Source organism: Taeniopygia guttata, chromosome 1 (genome assembly GCF_048771995.1).
Source record: "Taeniopygia guttata chromosome 1, bTaeGut7.mat, whole genome shotgun sequence".
NCBI classification, from domain to species: Eukaryota; Metazoa; Chordata; class Aves; order Passeriformes; family Estrildidae; genus Taeniopygia; species Taeniopygia guttata.
This window is the reverse complement of record NC_133024.1, coordinates 54664749-54687415: the sequence shown is the minus strand read 5'-3', so window position 1 is coordinate 54687415 and position 22667 is coordinate 54664749. Positions and strand designations below refer to the sequence as shown.

The following is a 22667-nucleotide window of genomic DNA, read 5'->3' as shown; positions in this document are numbered from 1 at the left end:
GCATCTGCCAGTATCTCCCTTTGATGTAAAGATTTTTTTCAAAGATATTAATAATAAAAAAAAAGTAATCAAAACACTTTTTAATCTAAGAAATTCTTTCCTTATAAGTCCCTGTGAAAACACTTTATAGAAACATGGATGGAAATTCAGTTATGTTCTATTGACTTCTTATCTTTATCTGCATGCTGCAATAGACCTGTAAAGGATGGTTTCTCTTTACAAAACACACAACGACTCTCTGCCATCACATTTTACCTCCAATTAATAGATGTTCATTTCGTATTTAGTCTTCATCAGTTTTCTTGGTAGCAAAGCCTGACTTGAAGATCCTCCTTGTAGCCCTTCTAAAAAACTTGTGGGCTTCTTTTCAGCTTTGACCTGGTCTAGTGAAAGGTGTTCCTGCCTATAGCAGAGGGGTTGAAACCAGATGATCCTTGAGATTCCTTCCAACCCAAATTATTCTACAATTCCTCAATTGCATGATCCCTTTGTGCCTCCAGCTAGCTTAGTTCATGTATGAGTCTGTAGTCCATTAAGTTTATATTTGAGTTAATTTTGAATTTTTTTCAAGTGTTTTATGACCACTGTTTACTCCTGGGAATTAATTGCTATGTATTTTATATTAAGAAAAAGAATTCTACTGATTCTTTCATTTAACATCATCCTTCCAATTACAATATTACACAGTAGGGTCAACTCAAATTCTCCCTAAAGAAAACTGATGCAAAGAACAAATTTAACTTTATGGCTATGACTTATCTTCTTAACCTACATTGATAATCCATATATTTTCTAGCGGATTAGAGCTTTTGAGATGCCTGAAAAAGATGAATTGTAGGTCCTCCTTTGCATTTCCTAAGATGATCACTATCCATTTTAAGTGATCAGGAAACTGCTCTAATGGTCTTCATATATGGAGATGGAATTTCAATCCCAGAAAAAGTTTATGCTTCTTATTGACAAGGTCTACCTACCTACTCTGTCTTAAATATAATTTATAACTTTTTATTACAGTATTCCTCTCACTTCTGCCAGGAAGTTTCATAAATGCCCAAAAAGTAACACAAAGGGAAATGAGGCATCCCACATCATAATTTTTAAATATTAGATGTTTGGTATTAGCATATAATGGATATAAATCACATGCAAAAAGTTAGAAGGTATTTGAAGACCCTGCATCATGACTATTTCAGGTTAGATGATTGTTGCAAGTCCCTTCCAACTGAAATAGTCTATTATATTCTAACAGATAAAAAAGGGCCTGTCCTTTTTCATAGTTTAGAATTTTTAACAAGTGCTTCCCATTCCAAACTTCCTAGAGTACATATAATTTTCTAAACAAAATGCAGACTTTGTGAGTCCTAGCAATATTCTCCAAAAGCTCTCATGGATATATTTTCCTCTAACTTCCTGGCAATATTTTATCTCTTGTCTTCAGAACCCATCTCCTAGTTCTCCTATTATGCTGTAAGTTTCTTCAGGATCAAACTTATGTTTCACACTGTAGAGACATCATTCTGGGGGATTACAATCTATTTTCCAAAAACACATTGAGCTGGGAAAAAAACACATCACATTAAACAGAACAAACTCAACAACAAATACCCAACTTTACAAAAAATTTGTAACAACACTGAAAGGTAAAGATAACACACAGCAGTCACAGCAGGCCTGAAGTTAAGCTGCAAACACTTGGGTTGCAGTGCATCTAACAAAGACAGAACTGGCCCTCACACAGGAAGAACCAGTACATCTACCTGGCCTCGGGGTCATTTGCCATGGCTTTTGTAATTGGATGAGATGAATCAAGAGGACTGTGTCCCAAGTCCTCCAGGCTTTGCATGTAACAGAGCAGTCTTCCAGCTAGGTAACAACCTAACCATGCCTGCAGAGCAAATTTCAACCTGTCTGCTCATATTTCTGCTTCCAGATTAGTCTTGGTGCCAAGAATACATGGCAAACATTTGCTAGAGAGGTTTAAGTGAAAGAATTACTTTTTTTCCACTTTAATTAATTATCTTCATTTCACAAGGTGTTCTTATGAAAGACAAGCAGTGAAGTTGGCTGCATGATTTGGAATAAATAGCGAGAAAAAGAATTTTTGCAAAAATAATGCCAGAAAACAGTTTTCATGGACTATGAATCTCATTTCTGAAATAACAGAAATTTTCTGGTTCCGTGGTTGCATATACAGAAACATTCACAATGGTAATGCATACACTAGAAAACAAAGAGACACAGGGTGACAGACATATTTTTCTAAGAGATTCTGATACAAAAATGCCATGTAACACTACAGTGCTTAACATTCCTATTATAACTTCTCTTTACTAAGTTAAGAAACTCATATACATTATAAAAGCCGACAGTAAGCATTTTTTCCTCATTCATTCCACTTCAGAGTAATCCTTTAATTGGACTGTACATGTATTTCATTTTTGAGAGGAAAAACAAGTCAGATTTTTCAAAAATACATGCTACAAACTAGACAGAAGTTATGCAAAGAAATTTAAAATTTCTTTGGGATTAAATTACTTAAATTACTTAGTAATCACTAAGGGATTTTTGATTTGTTTTGTTTTTTAAGAGTGAGTGCCTCAAAGGATATTGACATTTTTGCTACAAACTTATCATGCTTATCTTCAGGAACTGGAAAAGTCTGCAAATCCTTCTCAAGCTGTTGAAGTTGCTGCTCCATATGCTTGAGGCTCTTCTCCAGGTTTTCTGCTGAGACTAAAATACAGAACATTCATTCTGTTAACACACGAAACAAAAATCATTGTTTCCAAAATGCAAGAGTTAAAACCTTACACCCAAGTCAGCATACTACATTGTTAATTCTGCAATAAAAGCACACTGAACAAATTACTATGCAAGATGAGGACGTCACTCTATAATGTTCAGCTCTCTCTTATGCAGCTTCCCTATTCTCACTAGATGCATGCTGTTTGAATGTTGTGTTTATGTCTGTTTTTATGCCCAAGTTTTCGCATTGCAATTAACGCTCTGTTTTAGTGAACCTGAGATATACATATGCCAGTCTTTCTCTTCTGATTAACCAAAGGAAAATTTTTCAAGATATTCTAAGAACCATAAAGCTTATCTCCATCTCATTCTGTTAAAACAGAAAATACAAACATTTTCATGAACGATCACGAAGAAAATAAGATTCCCAAACACAAAAAATTGGGCTATTAAATATCTATGCATAAAACCCAAACCTCAGTTCTCTAGTTTAAAAGCACTATGTATGGCAAAAAAAAAAACAACAGAATGTGTTGGAGCAAAAGTGCCAGCCAAGCATTTGAGAGGGTACAACAGAGCAGCACAGGGACCTAGGATAAAGAAAGGAGTGGAGCTAAAACATCAGGGATTTATAGAAGGATGAAAAAAAAGCGAAAGTTTTCTCTGCCAGGAAAAGCAAGATATAACGTTCATCCATTTAAAGCAATGCATGTAAAGTTGAATGTTTCATCTGTAAATAGTTGATTGAACTATCAAGATCACCAGAGTAATTTTAGGATACTTAGAATGTATTCTTTCTTAGATCTGTATTATAGCCATCGGTTAAAACTTATTTTCGATTATTTATGAAGTCAACATTTATTTAAGTTCGACAGGAGCAATATATAAAGAGGTAAGAACACACTGTGAATTCTAGTCTAACGACTTTTTTTCTTTTTAATTATTTATTTCATTCATAATATACTGTAAATATCTGTAAAGGTATAGTTACCTTCATCTTACCATACGATCTGTAGTAGATCCCTAATTTCATCCACCAAATAGTTATGTGAGAGAAAACATGAAATACATAGAATAAACACATCCTCCCTTGATACAAGCCTGACAGAGTCCCCAAATGACCATAGTAAAATGCTCAATAGCAACTACAATCCCATTCATGGCAGAAAGGTTAACACAACTATAAAATTATCCATGGCAATGCGAAAAATTGCTTTGTAAACATCATTTTTAAATGCCTCTGGTTACTCAAAAACTACTTTCTCAATTGCATGTTAGACTTGCACATTTTGACTCAGCAATTGGTAAGCCAAAATCATCACCAGTTAGGTCAGTTGGATTCAGTAGTTTAAAAACTGCTTTGTCTGGGGAGCATAGCTAAAATTAGAAGCTGACAATGTTGACAAAGACGTGTTTCAGTCTTCACTGCTTCACTGGCCCCAGAGAAAAACCTGATTTTAATAGAAAATCATACATCTGCTGATGTGAAAAGCATCTGAGGGTTAGGCATACACCATTTTATGTCATTGATGCTAAGAAATACAGAATACAACAACTTATGTGTAGTCTAACTACTGACTGAACTCTTCACAAGACTGTTTGTCTTGCATAAAGAGTTCATAGTATAAATTAATGTGACATATCCATATTGTACATATAGTACATAATGCCAAAATTATGAGAGCTGGCAAGGAACACTGATTTAAAAACAATACAAAAGCCCAACCCACAAAAAAAATCCTCTACACCAATTTCGGGCAGCAGCTGAGTAACAGCTACACTCTTTTACCCAGATGAGAAACCCAACAAAATAACTAAGAGCCTAGAGCTGACTAACAGGTTCTATACCAGAGATTTTCAAGCTCTTGCTTTCAGCAAAGCCAGTTTTTCACTCAGTACTTCACTTTTTTTAACATTGAACATTTACATATTTGATCAAGAATCTTCATCTCTATTTTGTCCTGAAGAGGTTTTTTTCCCTCTGTCATGATCTTAGGTTGTTCTTGAACTTAAGATTTCAGCATGCCTTTGATTTCAGCAGTGTATAACTATTAGACATATTTTCCTTTAAGACTATATTTCTGACAGCAGCCTCAAATAAAGGCTAGTTCACAATATGCTGCTATTAAGTTTGGTTCTACTGTCTTTGCAGCTTTCAATTTAGTGAAAACAGATTTAAAAAAATCACAAACCTCTAACTATAACCAGCTCTTCCAAAAAAACATCATATAAAATAATTGCCAACCTTTTCTTGTGTGCCTCTGAAAGACATGGTATAAAATCTGAAGGGACATAGAAGAATGGCAGAAAATGAAAAAAAACTCCTTAACTTTAACCCCTAATCCTAGAAGAATTCAGAAATATACCCAAGCCAAACTGAAGTACACAACTCATAAGCTAGTTAAAAAAACAAAGTCAAACCCTGAGGTTCTGAATGTCAGTAAGCCCACAAAGCAAAGCTGTTTGCAGAATACAATGCATGTGTGCCTAAACAATCTCCTACTTACACCTGCTCATACCCCCTAAGCTCTCACAGCCCTCTTCCAGAATGCCTCCTGCTATTTTTATAAGAAATAATTAGATTTCACATCATCTGTTTTTTTATTGTTAAAACAACTTCGTTCTTAGGGCTTCTGAATCTGGTTTTTCTAATACCACAATTATTCCGAAAGCCTCTTCACCTGCTTCTGTTTTCAAATATTTCTGCACAGTGTTTCAGGTGATGACACACCAGCCCTTTAATTTTTGCATTACAATTTCTCCACTTATTCTGGGAATACTTTATCGGATTAACTTAAAATAAAATATCTTTTATCTCTTGACCAAGGCCCTTATTACAGTATCAAGATGCATGATCTTGTAATTCATGCTATTGATTTTCATTTCTTTTATTCTGCTTTGTCAGGATCACCCAGTGATGACAACCCAATACCTCTCTCATCTGGAGAACTATCTAACCCTGTGTCAGACATGCTCATTGGTGCAATACCACAATTTTTTTTTTTTACCATGTTCCTTTTAAGACAGTATTTTGTTTCTTCTACTTTTTATTCAAATATTCTTCTACTTTTTATTCAATATTTATTGAATATTGTCTTACTGTATATAATATCAAGTGCTTTACTGAAGTCAACATAGATTTTATCGGATTGAAAAAAATTTTTAAAATTGATAACCAAAGCTATCAATAAATTAATTTTTATTTTATGTTACTCTCATTAACCTCTCCCTGTGTTGGATAATTCTTTCCTTTATAAATCTTCATATTGAGAAAGTCAGATATAGAGACATGAAATTACTCAAATAATTTTTTTCAGTTTCTTAAATATTCTATAGTAGCACAACATTAATATAGACACAGAAAAACTTGATTAAAATGTATTTATTAAACTTCTAGTTTTATCTCAATTATCTCAGGATGCAGAATATGAAACTGGTATTTACAGTATGAGAATACAGTACTCTGAATTTTCTTCTTTCAAAAAATTTCTGTGGAGAATTTTCACTCCCATCTCTCCCATCCCCAGTTCATTATTCTTGCCTAAAAATAAAGCAATATTTAACCAGCTTTGAAACTATGCCTGTTTTATCTTAAATACAAAAATAATTCTCCAAAGTGAAGCAATACCTGCAAGTTGTCTAATTTTTATTGCTGCAAACCTTTTGCTACTTTTTGCATCAGTCAATATTTCAGACATCTTATATGCCCACATTCTATGACAATTTGCCCGGAGGTTGCCATCTCCTAATCTTGATTTCATCCTCTCGTCTATAGGTATTTTTCTTCCCTTGTGTTATTATGGCCCCTTTATTCTGAGAGAGTGACAGTGACAAACTGACCTGATATAAAAAATTATACCATATTATTAAAAATATTCTAGAAATATACTATTGGTTTTGCCATGTGAAAATTACACTGGACTGATTGAGTTTACTGAATAATTCTCTAAAATTGTCATCATATTATAAATGCGGCATTTGAAAGTAAGGTTAAATGACAAAACACAGCTAAAAAAGCCCAATAACCAACAAGAAAAACCTCATCCATAGTTTCAGGTGGATTTAGAGCACTAACAAAGAAATATTACAGAGGAAAAGTATAGACTGCTTCTGTAAGCACCAGTAAAGGTCTGAAATATCCATTAACAGTAGCATAAGATCTATTTGGATATACTCAGTGTCACACAGCACTGAAAATATAAAAATTATGGGGTTTTTTTCTCCCAAATTAATGATTTTCCTTGTCTCTACATCCATTTTCTGTCTTTCTTGCCTTTTCTCTCCCCTTTCTTCTTTGTGTGTGTGTGCCTAAGGTGCATACAATATTCCTTTTGAGATCTTTTTTCCCCAAAGCTCTGACAATGCCACTGGCTCTTTAGAACGCAGACCTTCCCTTCTGTAGCCAGAGCAGAACTTAGTTTCATACATGAAAAAAAGCACCTAAGAAGGATTTTTGTCTCCTATTTTGAATTCAAATATGAGCACGCTAATGTAGTGTAACTGGTAAACAATGCGGGAGCATTTTTGTACCCGATTCACCAGTACTATCATCAATAGTATTAGGCCTGCGATCGTACAGCAACTATGCCCTATACTACCCCCCCAAGAACCCTGGACTGCTGGACTTGTTAAAAACTTCAAGAGCCTCCTGGGAAAAATGCAGTCTGACACCACATCTCTATTTTAATGTATAGTCTAGGCTCAGAAATTGTTAATATGGGAAACAGATGAAAACAGAAACACCTGAATGACAATCCACTGATTGTCAGTTATTCATCCCTGAGCTGCTAATGAAAGAAAAGCAGCTGCTAAAGCAAGCAGGAAAAAATGGCCAAGCAACAGGATATGGCACCAGCCCTGAGCACAGCGATCAAGGTCCCCTACTGCTGCACAGCACACAGCGATATGGTACAGTGGTGGACCAGGATCTATCAAGAGACAAAACCATCTTATAAAAAAAGAAATTAAATTCAGAGGAGGGAGCAGAAAGAAGACCCTTGCATTAGTTGCAGCTTCCCTTGCTGAAGAGTTCTTGAGCCTCACCACCTGCTTCCTTGGGGACCACAAAGTGCTGAGCTGACTGCAGCATGTTGTATACTTGCAGATAATTTAGGGTATGATTGTTAATAACGAACTGTTTTGAATATGCGGTGAGATTAATGATTAATAATGATTCCAAATGAACTATTAGCATGGAATGGCAATGAAGATCAGTCTAGTAGGGTTAAGAATAAAAGTCTTAAAGTAGCCACATTTATCAGTTTTCTACCCAATATTGTCACTCTAACTCCTTGAGGTATATAGGTAGCAAGATACACAAGTCTACATGTACATCTAAATGCAATTTCAGCACCTTCCTACTCATTAAAATTAAGCTTTCTCGCCTTCTAGGGTCTATACATCTGAACAATGCATTCAGTTTTTTTAATTGCCTTTTCCACCATTTTAAGGTTCCTCTTGCAATTGATTTCTGTGTAATCCATTTGATATTTTTTGTATTTCAGCAGATACCCACATTTTTCCCCTACAGAGTATAGAACCCTGATGGCCTGAAAACAAGAGCCTCCGAAGCAATGCATAGCATAAATGTATTATTTAATAGTACTGAGAAAATTGTTGCTACCTTTTCTCTAATAAGAAAAACACCCTTTCCTTATGACATATAGAATTCTTATGACATATATCTTACTATTTTTCTCTCATGCTGCCCTAATGTCCTTATGTTTTATAGGAGGAGGTGTCCCATTTTTCATTAATATAGTTTAAAATTCACATTTTGAATTTGGTTCCTAGATTTTTTTTTAATTTTGAAGTGAAATTATCTAGAAAGAAACTACATGAAGTTTCAAAATGGAGAAAATGGATATGTTACTTGTAAAGCTGAGATGAGTTAATGTCTTTTATATAAAGGAAAATCTGCAGCTTTATAGTTAGTACCATATGAAAGACTCAATACACAGTCCTCTATCACACCTGTAAGGTCTGTGTAAATTAGAGTCAATCAAGTAAAACAGCAGCCTGCATAAATGCAATATAAAGCTTTATAATACCATAAAAAAAAGAATTTAGTAAATTGTACAGAATTACCAAAATATTTCTTGTCTGGAATACTAACAGAAAATCAGGGAAGCCATTATGTTTAAAAGAAAGGACAGCTTTAATTATATAAATTTTCAGGAACTGTCATATCTGTAAGCTCATTAGCTGCAATGAAAGTTCCTCCTGCTGATCTAAGAGCACTTGGAAAACGGATTTGTTACACTTCAAAGTAAAAAGGTATCTTTAATTCATGTACTGTAACAGTGAATTAAATCTGCTTCTAGTATTACAAAAGTTAAAAACCAAAACTTTAACATACAATGGAAAGAAACTAAAACCACAAATTAAATACCTTAAATACCCTGAAGCAAATTTCAGTTGCACAGGTCATACATCCCTTACTGTTTGCCTCTCAAAATCAGATTTTTAAAAATATTTTTCCTGCAACAATTAATTTACGTACTATGAATATTCCATCATTTATAAAACACTATAAAATACATTAGCTTCACCTTTAACTTGGTGTAGTCACTTGACACTGCTCTTGAAGTCTTACAAGTTATTTTAACAGTTCACTGTATGATCACTGGACAATGTTTAATGAAATTAAAGAAGCATGAATGTTTCTTTTGGAAAGTATAAAAAGAAAATGAATTCCTAAACATTGTGATGTTCTAATGTTCACCATTTTGAATAAGAAATACTTGAAAGAGAAGTTTTAAGAATGGGCAAGTATAAAACAGAAAAAATCCAAGGCATGCTACAAATAGGCTGGCTGATACAAGGACAGTCATGTCAAGGAAGAATTCTAAAAAAAAGCATCTTTTAAAAAACTTATTTTGAGAAACCTGTAGAATAATCAACAATTACTTGAAGATGATCAAGCCAAAACTAACAATAGAGTTCCACTTTTATATAAAAATACATATGTTCAACTTCAAGTTTTCTGTTAATATTGCTTAAATGGAATTTACCCATCTTTCTACCACATTAATTTTGATTTATAATTTAAAGAACACCTGCAAATAATACTTTTATGCCAGATAAAGAATGTGAAATTATTGTATCTGAAGACATGAATATGCAGACAGGTGATAAAACCAGCTCAATAAAAACCAGCTTGCAACAAAGGTATAGGAGAATAGAATATTCTTATCTAACTTCATAGATTTATTCTTGGAAAGTATTTTTAAAAAACTGCTTCAGAAAACAAAGTTCAATAAAACCATGAAGGGAATTTAACTCTACCACCTGTACAAGGCCCTAACCTTTGCCAGGACAAAAGCTAGACAAAAGCTAGGATTTAAAAACAAGTACTGGAACAAAATACTATCTCTGGTTCAGGGAAATATTGAACAATATATTAATATGACAGAAAAGCAGGAAAGAGTGATCTTGTCTCTTCACCCAATAACTTTGCAGAACAAAGCAGCATATGTGTGAATAGAACTTTCCTATTGGATGACAGGAAAAACCAAGGCTGACTTCCTCCCTTCTGTGCTATCAGCAACCTGTAACGCTTAGATGTAATATTTGCATCCAGTGGTTTTCCAGATTTACTAGAAGTGTAAATTGCCTCCCAGAAATGCAAATCAGGATGGCTTATTTTTACTAAACCCTAAATTACAATATCTTAGAATGGAGGAAATCCTCTAAGCCCTCAGTACCAAAGCTCTGTTCTAAAACAACAAGTATTTCTTTTTCTGGAATACACATATTTGACTATATAAGGATTTTTGATTATTCCCCCTCTATCACTGTTCCTAGTAGCCATAATGTTGGCTTGTAATATCTGCTGTAATACCTACCATGATTTTCCAGCTCTCTTGGTCAGCTTGGTAGACTTCATCAGCATATCAGTAATACATGAGACCATTACAGTGGATGTGACTGAACAGATTCACAGACTTTATAACTTACCTTCTGCTAAGCTCAAGCAAAAGTAGCCACTTCATTAAAAATTTACTGTACAAAAGTCAGTGCATATTAAATCAACTTGCTTCATAAAAATGTACTTTTGCAGAAGTACTAAAAGGTTTAAAAAAACTCCATGAGTTACAGTTTCTGTGATCCACCGGGTTTTCCAAAATTCCAGTGCAGCATAAGTCTTTCAAAAACAGAATGGAGTTTTGCAGGTAGAGAAATAAGTATAAACAATACTGATTATTGTTTATACTTGATATACTGATACATCACACTGATACCCTAATCTTTTAAAGATATCCTACACCTTTGTCTTTTTCATACAGTAAAACTGAAATGCAAAATGCGTCTCAGAATACACTGCAGTAAATTCAATATATAAACTTGAAAACATGATCATTGATTTCCATCATATTGAGTGAGATCAAAGACTCAACAAGTCATTACCAGATACCTAGAAGAGAACAAAAAGCCTGGACTAACTGATAATTTTACTGGCTACTCTCTGAATGGTCAGTGATCTAGATCTCAGAATTTTTCCAGAAAACAGTCAGCAGTGTCAAATAAGACAACTGTCTACACTGAAAATACTGCCTTCTATTAAGGATAAAAGTAAACTCAAGCACAATACATACAATAACATATTAGTGATAAAAAAAATCAGTTACCAGTTAACACTGAAAATAATGCCAAACACACCAAATTAATATACAGCAGAAACTGTTTCTATTACCAGTATAAACAGTTAGGTGAAGGGCTTGAAGCATTTGACAACTAATTAAAAATAATTGAACTTTTCCAGGGTTATAATACACCAAGTAAAACTGGAAATTTTAAGAAGCAGAAAGTGAACTCTATGTAAGTGACCACTATCTCAAGTCCTCTGTCAGAGGCAGGTTTTGCAAAGTTGTAATTTGTGGCAGAAGACTGACTGAGGTATGAGAGTGACACTCTACAAAGCATTATAGATAAACTGTGATATTTTCTAAACTGACATAAATTAAAATATTTTTAACTGAGCCCATCCAATCGCTTTTTTCCTGCTAGAGAAGGACAGTGTTAAGGTACCATCAATTTCTACCTCTATGCTTTGTCTGTTTAAATTACTTAAACTGATAAAATGAGGAAAAAGCACTTTTAATTAAGAAATACATTCCAAAACACTCTGCTGGATACATGTAAAATATACATGTAGGGAAGACAAAACTGTTCCATGTTTTGAAAAAAATAAAATAAAATAAAGTGATGTCATGACAGCCTTTCTACTTTATAAAAGATTAAAGATTGGAATTAGGATCTGGTTACAGAAAATAACTTTTAAAAGAAATCCAGTCAGGGAAATGGTTCTAGAAAATATGTTAGAAGAAATGTAATGGGAAGTCCTGCAGTAAACATTAGAGGACCAAAAAATAAGTATCTTCAAGACTATTTGCAGCAGCTTAAATAGCTGATCTGTGATACTGACTATTAATATCTATTTTTTTAATATTGTTAGTAAAATATAAGCATCATCTTATACACAAGACACTGTAATGTGTCAAAATCAAAACTTTTAGTTAGTTACACAAACCTTTACTAGCTTTATCCAAATGCTGAAAATCCTCAACAAAATTCAGGACATCCTGATACCTTTCTTCACAAACTTCTACAAGAAAATGAAGCAACGTGGTTTTCTGGTCTGCCGACTTTGTGTCCTTCAGCTGGGCAGGGGGAAAAAAAGAAATGTAAAAACACTGAGAAAAATTTTAGTTCTGGCCATTTTAATAATTGCTATATATTAGTAATTATTCATCTGAGAAAGGAAAGAGCAAACTATTAGAGTAGTACTTTTTTTAACGACAGAAACAGGCTGTTTCATTTCCCCTCCTTGCTAAAAATCCCTAGAAATGTTGCACTAAGTATTTTTTTTAATTTCATGCAATTTTTGTGTTCCGTATTCAAAAACAGTACACATATTTCTTCTAAAAATGCAATTATTTCAACAATATAAGGATATTTACAAAACAGTGAATAAGCACGTGAAAGTGCAAAAAAGAAAAATTGAAGATAAATCAGCAAAATCTAACTATACATAATGCACATATCCACTGATTACATGATTTCCTTTTAACGTATGAAATTAACTCTAGCCTAAATATAGTTATGTAGTGGAAGCTACACAGCCTCAACATGCAAAAGTTCCTGTTATCAATTCTCAATACAGTAAAAAAGAGTTCATAGGTCTCATTGTCTAAGAACGTTGACTTAAAGAATCCTTAAGCGTAAAGCTTTCTATCTGGACTCTTTATACATATAAAATAATTTTCAAGCATGGCCACTTTTAAACATGCATCTACTTGTGTAAAAATACTAACAATTGACAACTGACAAACACTTCTGTTGTAGTCTTTCAAGAGATCTCCTTTTAAATCAAAGACATTTCTATAAATAGAAAATGACATCACATATGAAAGTGTTTATACACTACTTAAGAACTATTTCTGCATTAAAAAAATTTAGCAGGAAAAGTATACAAGCTTGTAGGCACAAAGTAAACAGGAGTAAAAAAGGGCTGTCACAATTACACAAGGACTTGTCCATCTGAATATCACCGCACCAAGTCCTTAACACAGTATTGATTTTTCATAATTAACTCTAAAAAGTGTCTTTATTTCCAAAGATCAAAATGCTACAATGCTGAGATATACTCTCCCAGAGCATGCATGCTGTCCTTCAGAAAAGTGGATTAATAGCACAGTTTTCCAAATAAACAGGAAATGGAACACATATATATCAAAACCCAAAAATATATTCTAGGAACCTTACTGTATGCAATGTTACAAAATATGTTGCTTCTGTTGTGTTGGGAACTTTGATGAAAGATGTCTCAATAACACCACAAAAAGTTTCTACAATGTGACACTGTGGTACATGTAATACACTGTGATACATAACAATAGTTAGCTATAAATATGCACCTGTGTTATAAACATGCATATAATTTTAATACATCAGTAATTAATGAATGATTGAGTATTAGCATATAAATATTGTATCTCTCTTCTGAGATTACTCATGGCTGCTCTCTGATGCAGAGGAACTAATACAGTCATTCATCCCATACCTTCATTATCTATATACATCGATTCCCTCTCCTATATCTAGTACTCCATGGTTATCTTCAAAATCTTCATATTCTACATCTTAATAAATTATTTCTCCAAGAAAAATTCTGACTTTTGATCCTGCTCTGCAAAGTGCTTGTATCAATTACCTTCACATTATTTTCATAAATATATTTTTTGTCCTGTGCATTAAAAAAACAGAGACTATAACCAGACCTAGGACAGATTCTTGTAAAATCATACTTAAGTAAATGCACAAATTGGATAAATAACCTTTAGTATCTTCCTTCTGAATACGTTCTTCAACAAGTTGTATTTTTAACTCAATCATTTCATCTACAATGTATTAACTCTGGGCGGATGACTCATGCTTAATGCTTACTTTAGACTAGGGAAATAATATAACTTATTCTTTATGAATATGTCATATGTATCATAGGCATCACATTCAACACTCAGTGAAAGAATTCTTCTGAAATCTGGCAGAATAAGGGTGATTAGTTTCATGAATGTAGAAGTTAACATATTGGGTTTTCTCTTGTGCAAAAGGATAAAGAAACAGAAAGACAAAGAGTACATACAAAGTTTCAAATAATTCCTTCTTTGTAAGAACTATATGTGCACTCTGAAGATTGTTCAGTAATCTCCAGAGAGCACAGGAAAAAAATAACAACACTAAATATGGGAAAGGTAATTAGCATTAGAATGGATTATAAATTACCACCCAGAAAAGTATAGACACGTTCTTGTATATACCTTATACAAAAGTTGAAATAGTGCAAATTTAAGAACAATCAGAAGCAAGAAACTGATGAAACTAAGCAACATAAGAGAATCACATAAGGAGTAAATTCATGTCCAAAGGAAAACATAACTGTATTAAAACATACTAAAATGTGATAGATGTCTTAGAAGTGCTCAGACATGTTAAAATTACAAAACTGCTATGATCACAGTGATCAGATCCTTACATAACCTTAATTAGTTTGGGTTTATTACTATTCCCTCAAAATAGACTCAAAAGTGATTAAATGCAAATCACTTCTAAGATGACTATTCATGGATTAGCTGTACTGTTGAAACTATCAACCAATGCCAATAATAAGGAAAATAAATAGTAAGCAAATAATTAACTGCTGGAAAAACATCAAAACCAGAGTATTTATGCAACATTCTAAAACAAAAAAAAAGTGAATGTAATACTCAACATGGACATTTTAAAACTCACTTTACATAGCGAGCTGAGATTATATCCAAAGGTCTGTGCATTCCGAGAACCTGCATTCATGTAGTTTCCCATTAACAATACTAGTTCCAGTAGCTTGCTAAAGCTTTTACTCTTCTTTATCTCTTCACAGGCAGCACTGACAGCCATGATGTCAGGTTTGATGTTGTTCACCTGCTCCTCAAACTGAAGCTTAAAAAGAATAGCACTGAGCCGTGGCCGTAGTCTCTTCACGTTGCTCATCTGATTGAAAAGAAAAATAGAAGATTTCCTTTAAAATTCATGGTACACTTTGGCACTGTACAAATGCATACGCTCTGAAATGATTTATTGGTGTGACAGGCTTGAAGAAGCAATATATCTGCTATAACTGATAGCAAATGAATGAATGAATGAGAGACACTTGGGTAAGCAACTGAAATCCCATCTTACGGTTAATAGGAACTGCTCCCATCCTTTCCAAATAACTAGTATGTGTAAGCAATAAAAGATAAAGTGTCATCATATATCACATCTGTCAACTCATACACCAAATCCTATAAAACTAATCCAAGTTTATGACCCAGTAGTTGCAAAGGAATGAAAGTAGTTCACAAATTTTGTATAACTCCGGATGTAGCAAAACAAGACAAATCTCATTTTCTGGTGCAAATATTTGAAAGCTGACGTCAATAAGAGCCTATGATAAACTTGCAGGAAAATAACAGTTTTGAAAAAAATCTTTGAAACACTTAATATAACATAGACTAATACATACCAATATTCATACTCCCTACACTCCTGTATACTAACCTAATACAGTTCATTAGGTGCAGCTGAATGCTTCCAGGAAAACAGCTTCTGTAGATCATATACAAAAGACTTGGCTTTTTCCATGGCTTACTGATTGCGTATTTTCAACAGAAATTTTGACTTTCTTATATACTAGGTCACTGAATTCTCACTCCAGACATACTTTGCACATTGTTTATTAAATCCGCACAAGGAACACTAAAAAATAATTCAATTAGCTGCTTTTCTTATTTTTCCTATCCCTGTTTTTGCATCAATGTCATGAATTCCATAAGATCTCCTTCCTCATATTTGTCTTCTTCCTTCTCAAGGCAAGGTTCAAGACAATAATTTCTTTACAATTCCCAGAATCCTAAACTAAGTTTTTACTTTTTTTTTTTTTCTTACTAAGGAACACATTTTTTCCAGCTATCAGTACTTCTTGATGCAAGAAACAAGTGCATTAATATTGGCACTTCTACAAAGCAGCAGGCTTCATATAATGGCCTTAAACTTTTGCCTTTAAATTGGACATATTCCCCTCCAAACCACAGTGATACCTTAAGGGTTTTACAGAATATTTCTCAACACAGATCTAGTCTACCAATGTGAAAATTCCTCTGACAGTGCAGCATTCATAAGTCATATGGCACTGATTATCCCCAGAGACTCAGTGTAAAGGATAATGGTGACACTCCATCCATTTTCAGTATAAAGTGAAACTGAAGGCTGTCTCAGCCAAAGGGTTTGATATAGAAGCAGAAGAGGATGGAATTTACAATTTATTTTATTGGTTTTACTGTGACAGTAGAAGAAAATAAAATCAGGTAGAGTTAACATTTTATGTCACTAGGCCATTTCAGAATTGTCTGCATAGCTGTGCAGCCACATGATGATGTGTCATTGAAGTAAACACACCTTTTTGCATTTTAGTTCAGATAAAAAGCTTGATGTAAAATAAGAAATCATTTCTACTGACCGTACTTTGATTTTCATCACAGAGCAGAGCACATAATCAGGATGTCTTTCAAATTAAATTAGGTTGAAAATCAACTGTTGTACTTCAGTTGACTAACTGCCTCCAGCCTGGTCATCAAATAAAACACTTAAAAGGCACACTTAAAACACTTAAAGTGTACTTAAATTGTACACTTTGAACATTATTAGCTCAGTACCAACTGTAGGCAGATATTCTATTCTTATACTACATGAAATAGCATCCAACAAGTGTGGTAAAATTCTTACTTAAGAAAGGATAAATAAGGATAATGGCACTTGAATTTGAACAGGGCATTTCACAGCAAAATAGAAACAGAAATACCTAAATTCCACCGTACTATAACAACTTTATACCTAATTTAAGAATAACTACATAAAAGAATGTTAAGGTAGTGGACAGAAGCAATGCCATAAATTCATTCTCCAGGTTCTATCAGGAAGAATCACTATTAACTCCTTTTCCTCAATTATCTTACTAAATTTGTATATTTACTAGTACTTCTCAGCATCTTGAGAAAATGTTTTTAGTTGTAAGTTTTTTCCTAAAGTTAGCCAGAAAAAAACTGAGATTAGACTAGGAAAAAATCTCCACAATATTCCATTGAAATTATCAATATTTTTAGCATTTAATACCCTACTCAGGGTGCAAGAGAGAGGATCATTAATATTAAACCATAGAAACTAAAAAAATCAGTGTAATTTGCATTGATTTTAAATGGTATTGAATTCCAGATAGTACTGAATCCCCAGAAGATGTATCATTTGTTGACTCTTGGCTTTTCAGACAGGCAGATCATTAAAACTGAAATAATCACACACTTCTGACCACAAAGATGTGTTGCACAAACAGGAGCATGCACATCTGCATAAAAGGTGCAAAGTTTTCGTCAGAACCACTTGAACTACAAGAAATTCAGATGTCCAGTATGTAAATATGCAAATTTTAAAGCTGAATGCAGAAATATGTAATCTTAAAAATTAGAAACAGGAACACATGCCAGAAACACAACAGAAGTGCCACTGGGATTGCTAATACTGCTATTACTAGTATTATTGTTGTTGTTGAAAATGCTCTGAAATCCATGCACAACGCATGTTGTTGGTATTATTTCTTTATCTGTTTGCTAAATCAATAATTGAGAAGAGTTTCCTTAGTAACATATGGCTTTTTTTGTGACATGTAGTTCACAGTTATATTCAAAATGTAAAACCCATACACCTTACCACAAGAGGTGCTAAGAATTTAAGTGCTGCAATGCTGACCATCTTATGTTAATACCCTGTATTCTTTTATCATCAGCATATAAGGACATAAGTTTACATCAGTCTTGATAGTAGAATTCTGAAAACAAACAAGGCAAATAAGTAAAACAGGAAGCTGAATTAGAAACCTATACATGTCAGAGAACTCAGTGTACAGGTAATGAATACTACTTTTTAAGTAATAGTCTACAAGAAGAGTCTCACTACAAGCAAGTCCAAATGGGAACTGACTTATGAGTTGAGTTACCCAGTAGCAGCTCTCAGAGACCTCACATCCAACAGCAAAGACAGGTTTTTCTCTCAAATACAGCATAAATCACAAGGCAACTACAAGAATGTGCAATCTGATATATGTGTACTCTCACTATCTTCTTCTGTTGATGTCAAGTAAAGGAAAGCATCTCAGAAGTTTCACTGACACTGCATTTTGATCACTGAAGGGGTTTCATTCCTGTCACAAGCTCATAGAAAAAAAAAACACCGCAAGTGCTTCAGTTTCATACCTTCTTTAAAAGGAGCAACAGTGCTGAGGATGTCAGACCACCTGAAAATGTCCTCATCCAAAAAGTAAAATAACAGTTACAGCCAAGCTGACTAAAGAGAGCAAACTGGAACACCATTCCCTGTGGATAATGTATGGCTTTCACCTCTGCAGCATCAGTGAACTCCTAAGAGTGCAGAGGTAAAAATTGAGAATTTCTGATACTTATCTTTAAACCTAGGCACTTGAAAAGCAGGAAAAAATCAAATAGGAAAGGACTGATACCTTAACAGATATTTTATCATGTTTAAAGAAGATAAAAGAACATCCTGCTCAATTTGAAAAGGACAGCCAACATGACTAAATCTTAGTGAAAAACCAGTGAAAAATATTTTCAGACTCTTTTGATTCTGGAAAGATCAAACACTATTTCAAGTATGGGAAGTCAATTTGCAATAAAAATAGGTATTTTTGTTGAAATGTTTTTATGCATGTGTGGAAATAGTACCTCTTTCTTCACCTTTGACATATTCTTTTCCCCAAGGAAATGATAATAAAGTCAAGAACTGCCAACACAACATTAAAATTACTTAAGAGAAATTGAGTACATATATACACATATATACATACACACACATATATCTGTGTGTATACATGCAAACAATTGAACTAATGACGTTTCAGCCTTATTAGCAGTGATGGAGAGCATGTCCTGTTACTATGCTTCTCCAGCCTGAATTATAAACAGCTTGAACAATTAACTAAGTTTCTTGCAAATCCAACATTTTCCTAAAGGATATTCAGAGCAGAATAGAAGGCAGTGTATCGTAAGCAACACAGGGACAACACCTATCAGTTACCTCCTAGCTACACACAGGCAGCCTTCTCTTGTCTTGTGGATGACAGTGCACGGATTCACAGCGCAGAAAATCCCTGGTACTCTTTTGGATTGCATTATGTGCAACAAAGATGGCCCAGCAAGGTCAGTGAGCATGTCTCAGAATTGCCAATGGGAGCTACAACACAGCTGTCAAAATAAGATGAGCTTACAGTCTTCATGCTGAAATTCACAGGAAGGTAAGTTGTATGAAAAGAAAGTGGTCTTTTTCTTTTTTCTTATCCAAAAAACACAATTAGATATACTGACATCTTGATCAGTATGAAATGCAGACAGCTTTTGATTCTCCAAGTTGAAACCAGGCAATGATATTTTCCTAAAAAGGAATCTTCCACAAAGGGGAGGGTCCAAATTTCCCAAATTCTTCTATTTTTAACCAGCCTAACAGATGTCGGAAAGGCTATTTTCATTAAAAGACACATATGGAGCAGATGCTACTAGACTGAAAAAGTTTCCTCATGGGAAACCAAGTCAAGAGTTTAATTTAGGTAAAAATCCCCTGGAAAAGCTCTAATCCATACAGGTAGCAAAAATAAATAAATTAACATCAGAGGTCAAGGGCAGATGTTATTAAGGAATTTAAAATCAAATATTTTAGTATCAATCCAAATGGAGTAAATCAGACATAAAAGTAAATCAGATGTAACTGTATTCCAGATCGAAAAATCTGACTTGAAAATAAATGCCTCACTTTCTGGCTGGCTCCTACTAGGAATCCACCTCCTAATGAAAAGTCTACTATAAAGAATATCACAAAACAGAGGTAATGAAGACACAAGATCAAGTTCTGGATGAGAATGTCTCAAAATCATGACAGCAAGTTTAGCACTTCCCATTAGGTTGAACCATCCTAACAATTCACACACAAAAGTGGAATTTGATGTTACATAGCTAGCAGCTGATTTTAATGTCTTTGATGTGAAAGACAAGACCCATTACAAAAAAGTTCAGGCCCCCAACCATCCCTATCTGGTATCATCTTCTCTATTGACCCAACAAGGTGTGTCCCAGTTAATTTCCTAAGAAGGAAGATATGTGTCAATGATCATGACAGTACTGCTAAGGAAAAAACACTCCACTGAAGAGCTTCTGCAGCCCTGTCAATAGCGAATTCAGTAATGACTTGGGATTTTTTTTCCATACGGTTATTTGATGTATTTGGAACCACAGTTAATCTGTGGCAAAAACAGTCTGATATGTCACATAAGTGAATGCTGCAGAAGACAGGTTGTATGACTTGGAGAAAGTTCCTCAATTCTTGGAGCTCAGCACTTGAGCTCCACTGATCTCTACTGTCTGAAGCTGGAAAGGTGAAATATCTGCATATTAATTTCAGGCTCTAGGGATTTAATAAGTACTGATCAGCCTCAAGGTTCTTTCAGCACAACTGCCCTACACTAGCCAGTCATTTGGATACCTAAGTCAATTTAGGTGGCTAAATTCCAAGAAATCCTTGAATTTGCCAAGTCAAAATGGCAGGATCATTGTCCTTACTCAACACAGAAGTGTTTTCCTTATGATGTATAGACCATGACATGAATATTAGAGGGTTGATTACATTAGTAGTGAAGAAAAACATCAAATCAGATCCAGGACACGCTCTTGACAGAATGTGCAAAGTGAATGGCTGCAAGCAAAAGACGGGGACCCTTCAGAGAAATAACATTCCTGCTCTGAAGCTGTAGCAAAATCTGCCAAGAAGAAAACTGAGATAGTCTGCGTGTGGCTAGAACAAATTAGCCATCTGAATTAGTATCAGGTAGTAAGACAAAAATTTTTAAACTGTTCTTTAGATTAACTACACAAAATGGTTTTACCAGAACTAAACAGAGATAAGAGTAAGATCTGCTTGTACTGAAGCATTTACAGGAGCACTCATCTATAATATGGAATCACAATCTTTCACTGATGGAAAGGAAGTAATATAAGCAAATCCAATGGCAACTGCAAATAGATCAGTGCTGATCATTCACGATGGCCATTTTCAGAAGGTATTTCTGGAGCCTTACTCTCTGCCCTTACCTAGGTTCAAGGTTTGAAATATGTCAATATTACAGGAGTAAAGGATGTTCTCCTTCGCAACAGAATAGGTAACTTGACTGCAATTTGTCATAAAGACTTTTTAACTCTCACAGATGGCATATAATACACAGTTAATTTTTGGCAACACTCCTGGAAAGGCTGGAAATACTGAAAGAGAACATTGACAAGGCAGAGAAGCAGATACACACGACATCTAGAAGACACAGAAGATAAGGTTTGCAAATAGAAATTAACACAATCAAAATATCTCACAGCCCAGATGCACTTCAGTACTTCAGAATTTTAAGCAGACTGAAATGTCACTAAGTATGGCTGTGTCCAAGCATCAAATATTATGAAAGACAGAGTATGCCTCTGCAGAAGCAGTGATAGTATATTTTCCAGACAACAGTGAAAAAAAATTAATACACTTTTGAGTTATCCTCAATGAGAACATACAGGTGAAACTATCAGCTGAATATGGAATTTATCAATTTAAGTGTCTGCTGAATTATTTAAGACAAACTAGCCTTCATCAGGCCTCACTCTAATCTTCAATTTACTCTAGTGAAATCTTTTCCTTTGGTACGAACTCATTAAAAACACATCCATCAGTGAACAAGCTGTGAAGCCACATGAGGATTGCTTGCCAAATTCTATTTGGGTTAGCTGTCAGTGAATTTCACAAGGTCTGAACATTAATTATTTCTGAAACAATATTTTGTAATTCCCTCAATTTTATCTTTGAGCAAATATAAATGATCAAGGAAAAATCTGTTTCCTTTTTTTTTTACTACTAGACAATATGGGAATATCTTTCCAAATGTCTCAGATTACCAGAAAAGAAAGACAGCAGGAGCTATCACACATGGCTCTTGAGACAGTTCTCATATGTAAGAATGCTAGGCTACACTTGCCTCCACCTGAGGTCAAATGTCTACTAATATCATCCTGTCAAGCATTGGAAACTGTTTACATTAGAAGTGTTTATAAACAACATCAAAACTTTGATTCCTTAAATGGAATTGCACTTATTGATTTCAAGCCATATGGACCAGGACCATTTAATACCACTAAAGATTACAGGCACTAATGAGGCTACACAAAATCATAGAATCTTTTGTGTTGGAAGGAATCTTAAAAATCATCTAGTTCCAACTCACCTGCCATAGGTAGGAACACCTTACACCAGACCAG

At 34.2% G+C, this 22667-nt stretch overlaps 1 protein-coding gene across 4 annotated transcripts in view; it reads right to left on the bottom strand.

Moving 5' to 3' along the window:
- Positions 1 to 22667, bottom strand: part of DIAPH3 (diaphanous related formin 3) — a 198346-nt gene that overhangs the window by 81578 nt on the left and 94101 nt on the right. For all 4 annotated transcript variants that reach the window (XM_030271637.4, XM_072928486.1, XM_030271643.4 and 1 more), the window contains 3 exons: positions 15040 to 15279; positions 12278 to 12407; positions 2609 to 2733 (listed from right to left, as the gene is read on the bottom strand). In XM_030271637.4, coding sequence (XP_030127497.4) covers positions 2609 to 2733; positions 12278 to 12407; positions 15040 to 15279 — 495 coding nt within the window. The remainder of the gene's footprint in view (positions 1 to 2608; positions 2734 to 12277; positions 12408 to 15039; positions 15280 to 22667) is intronic.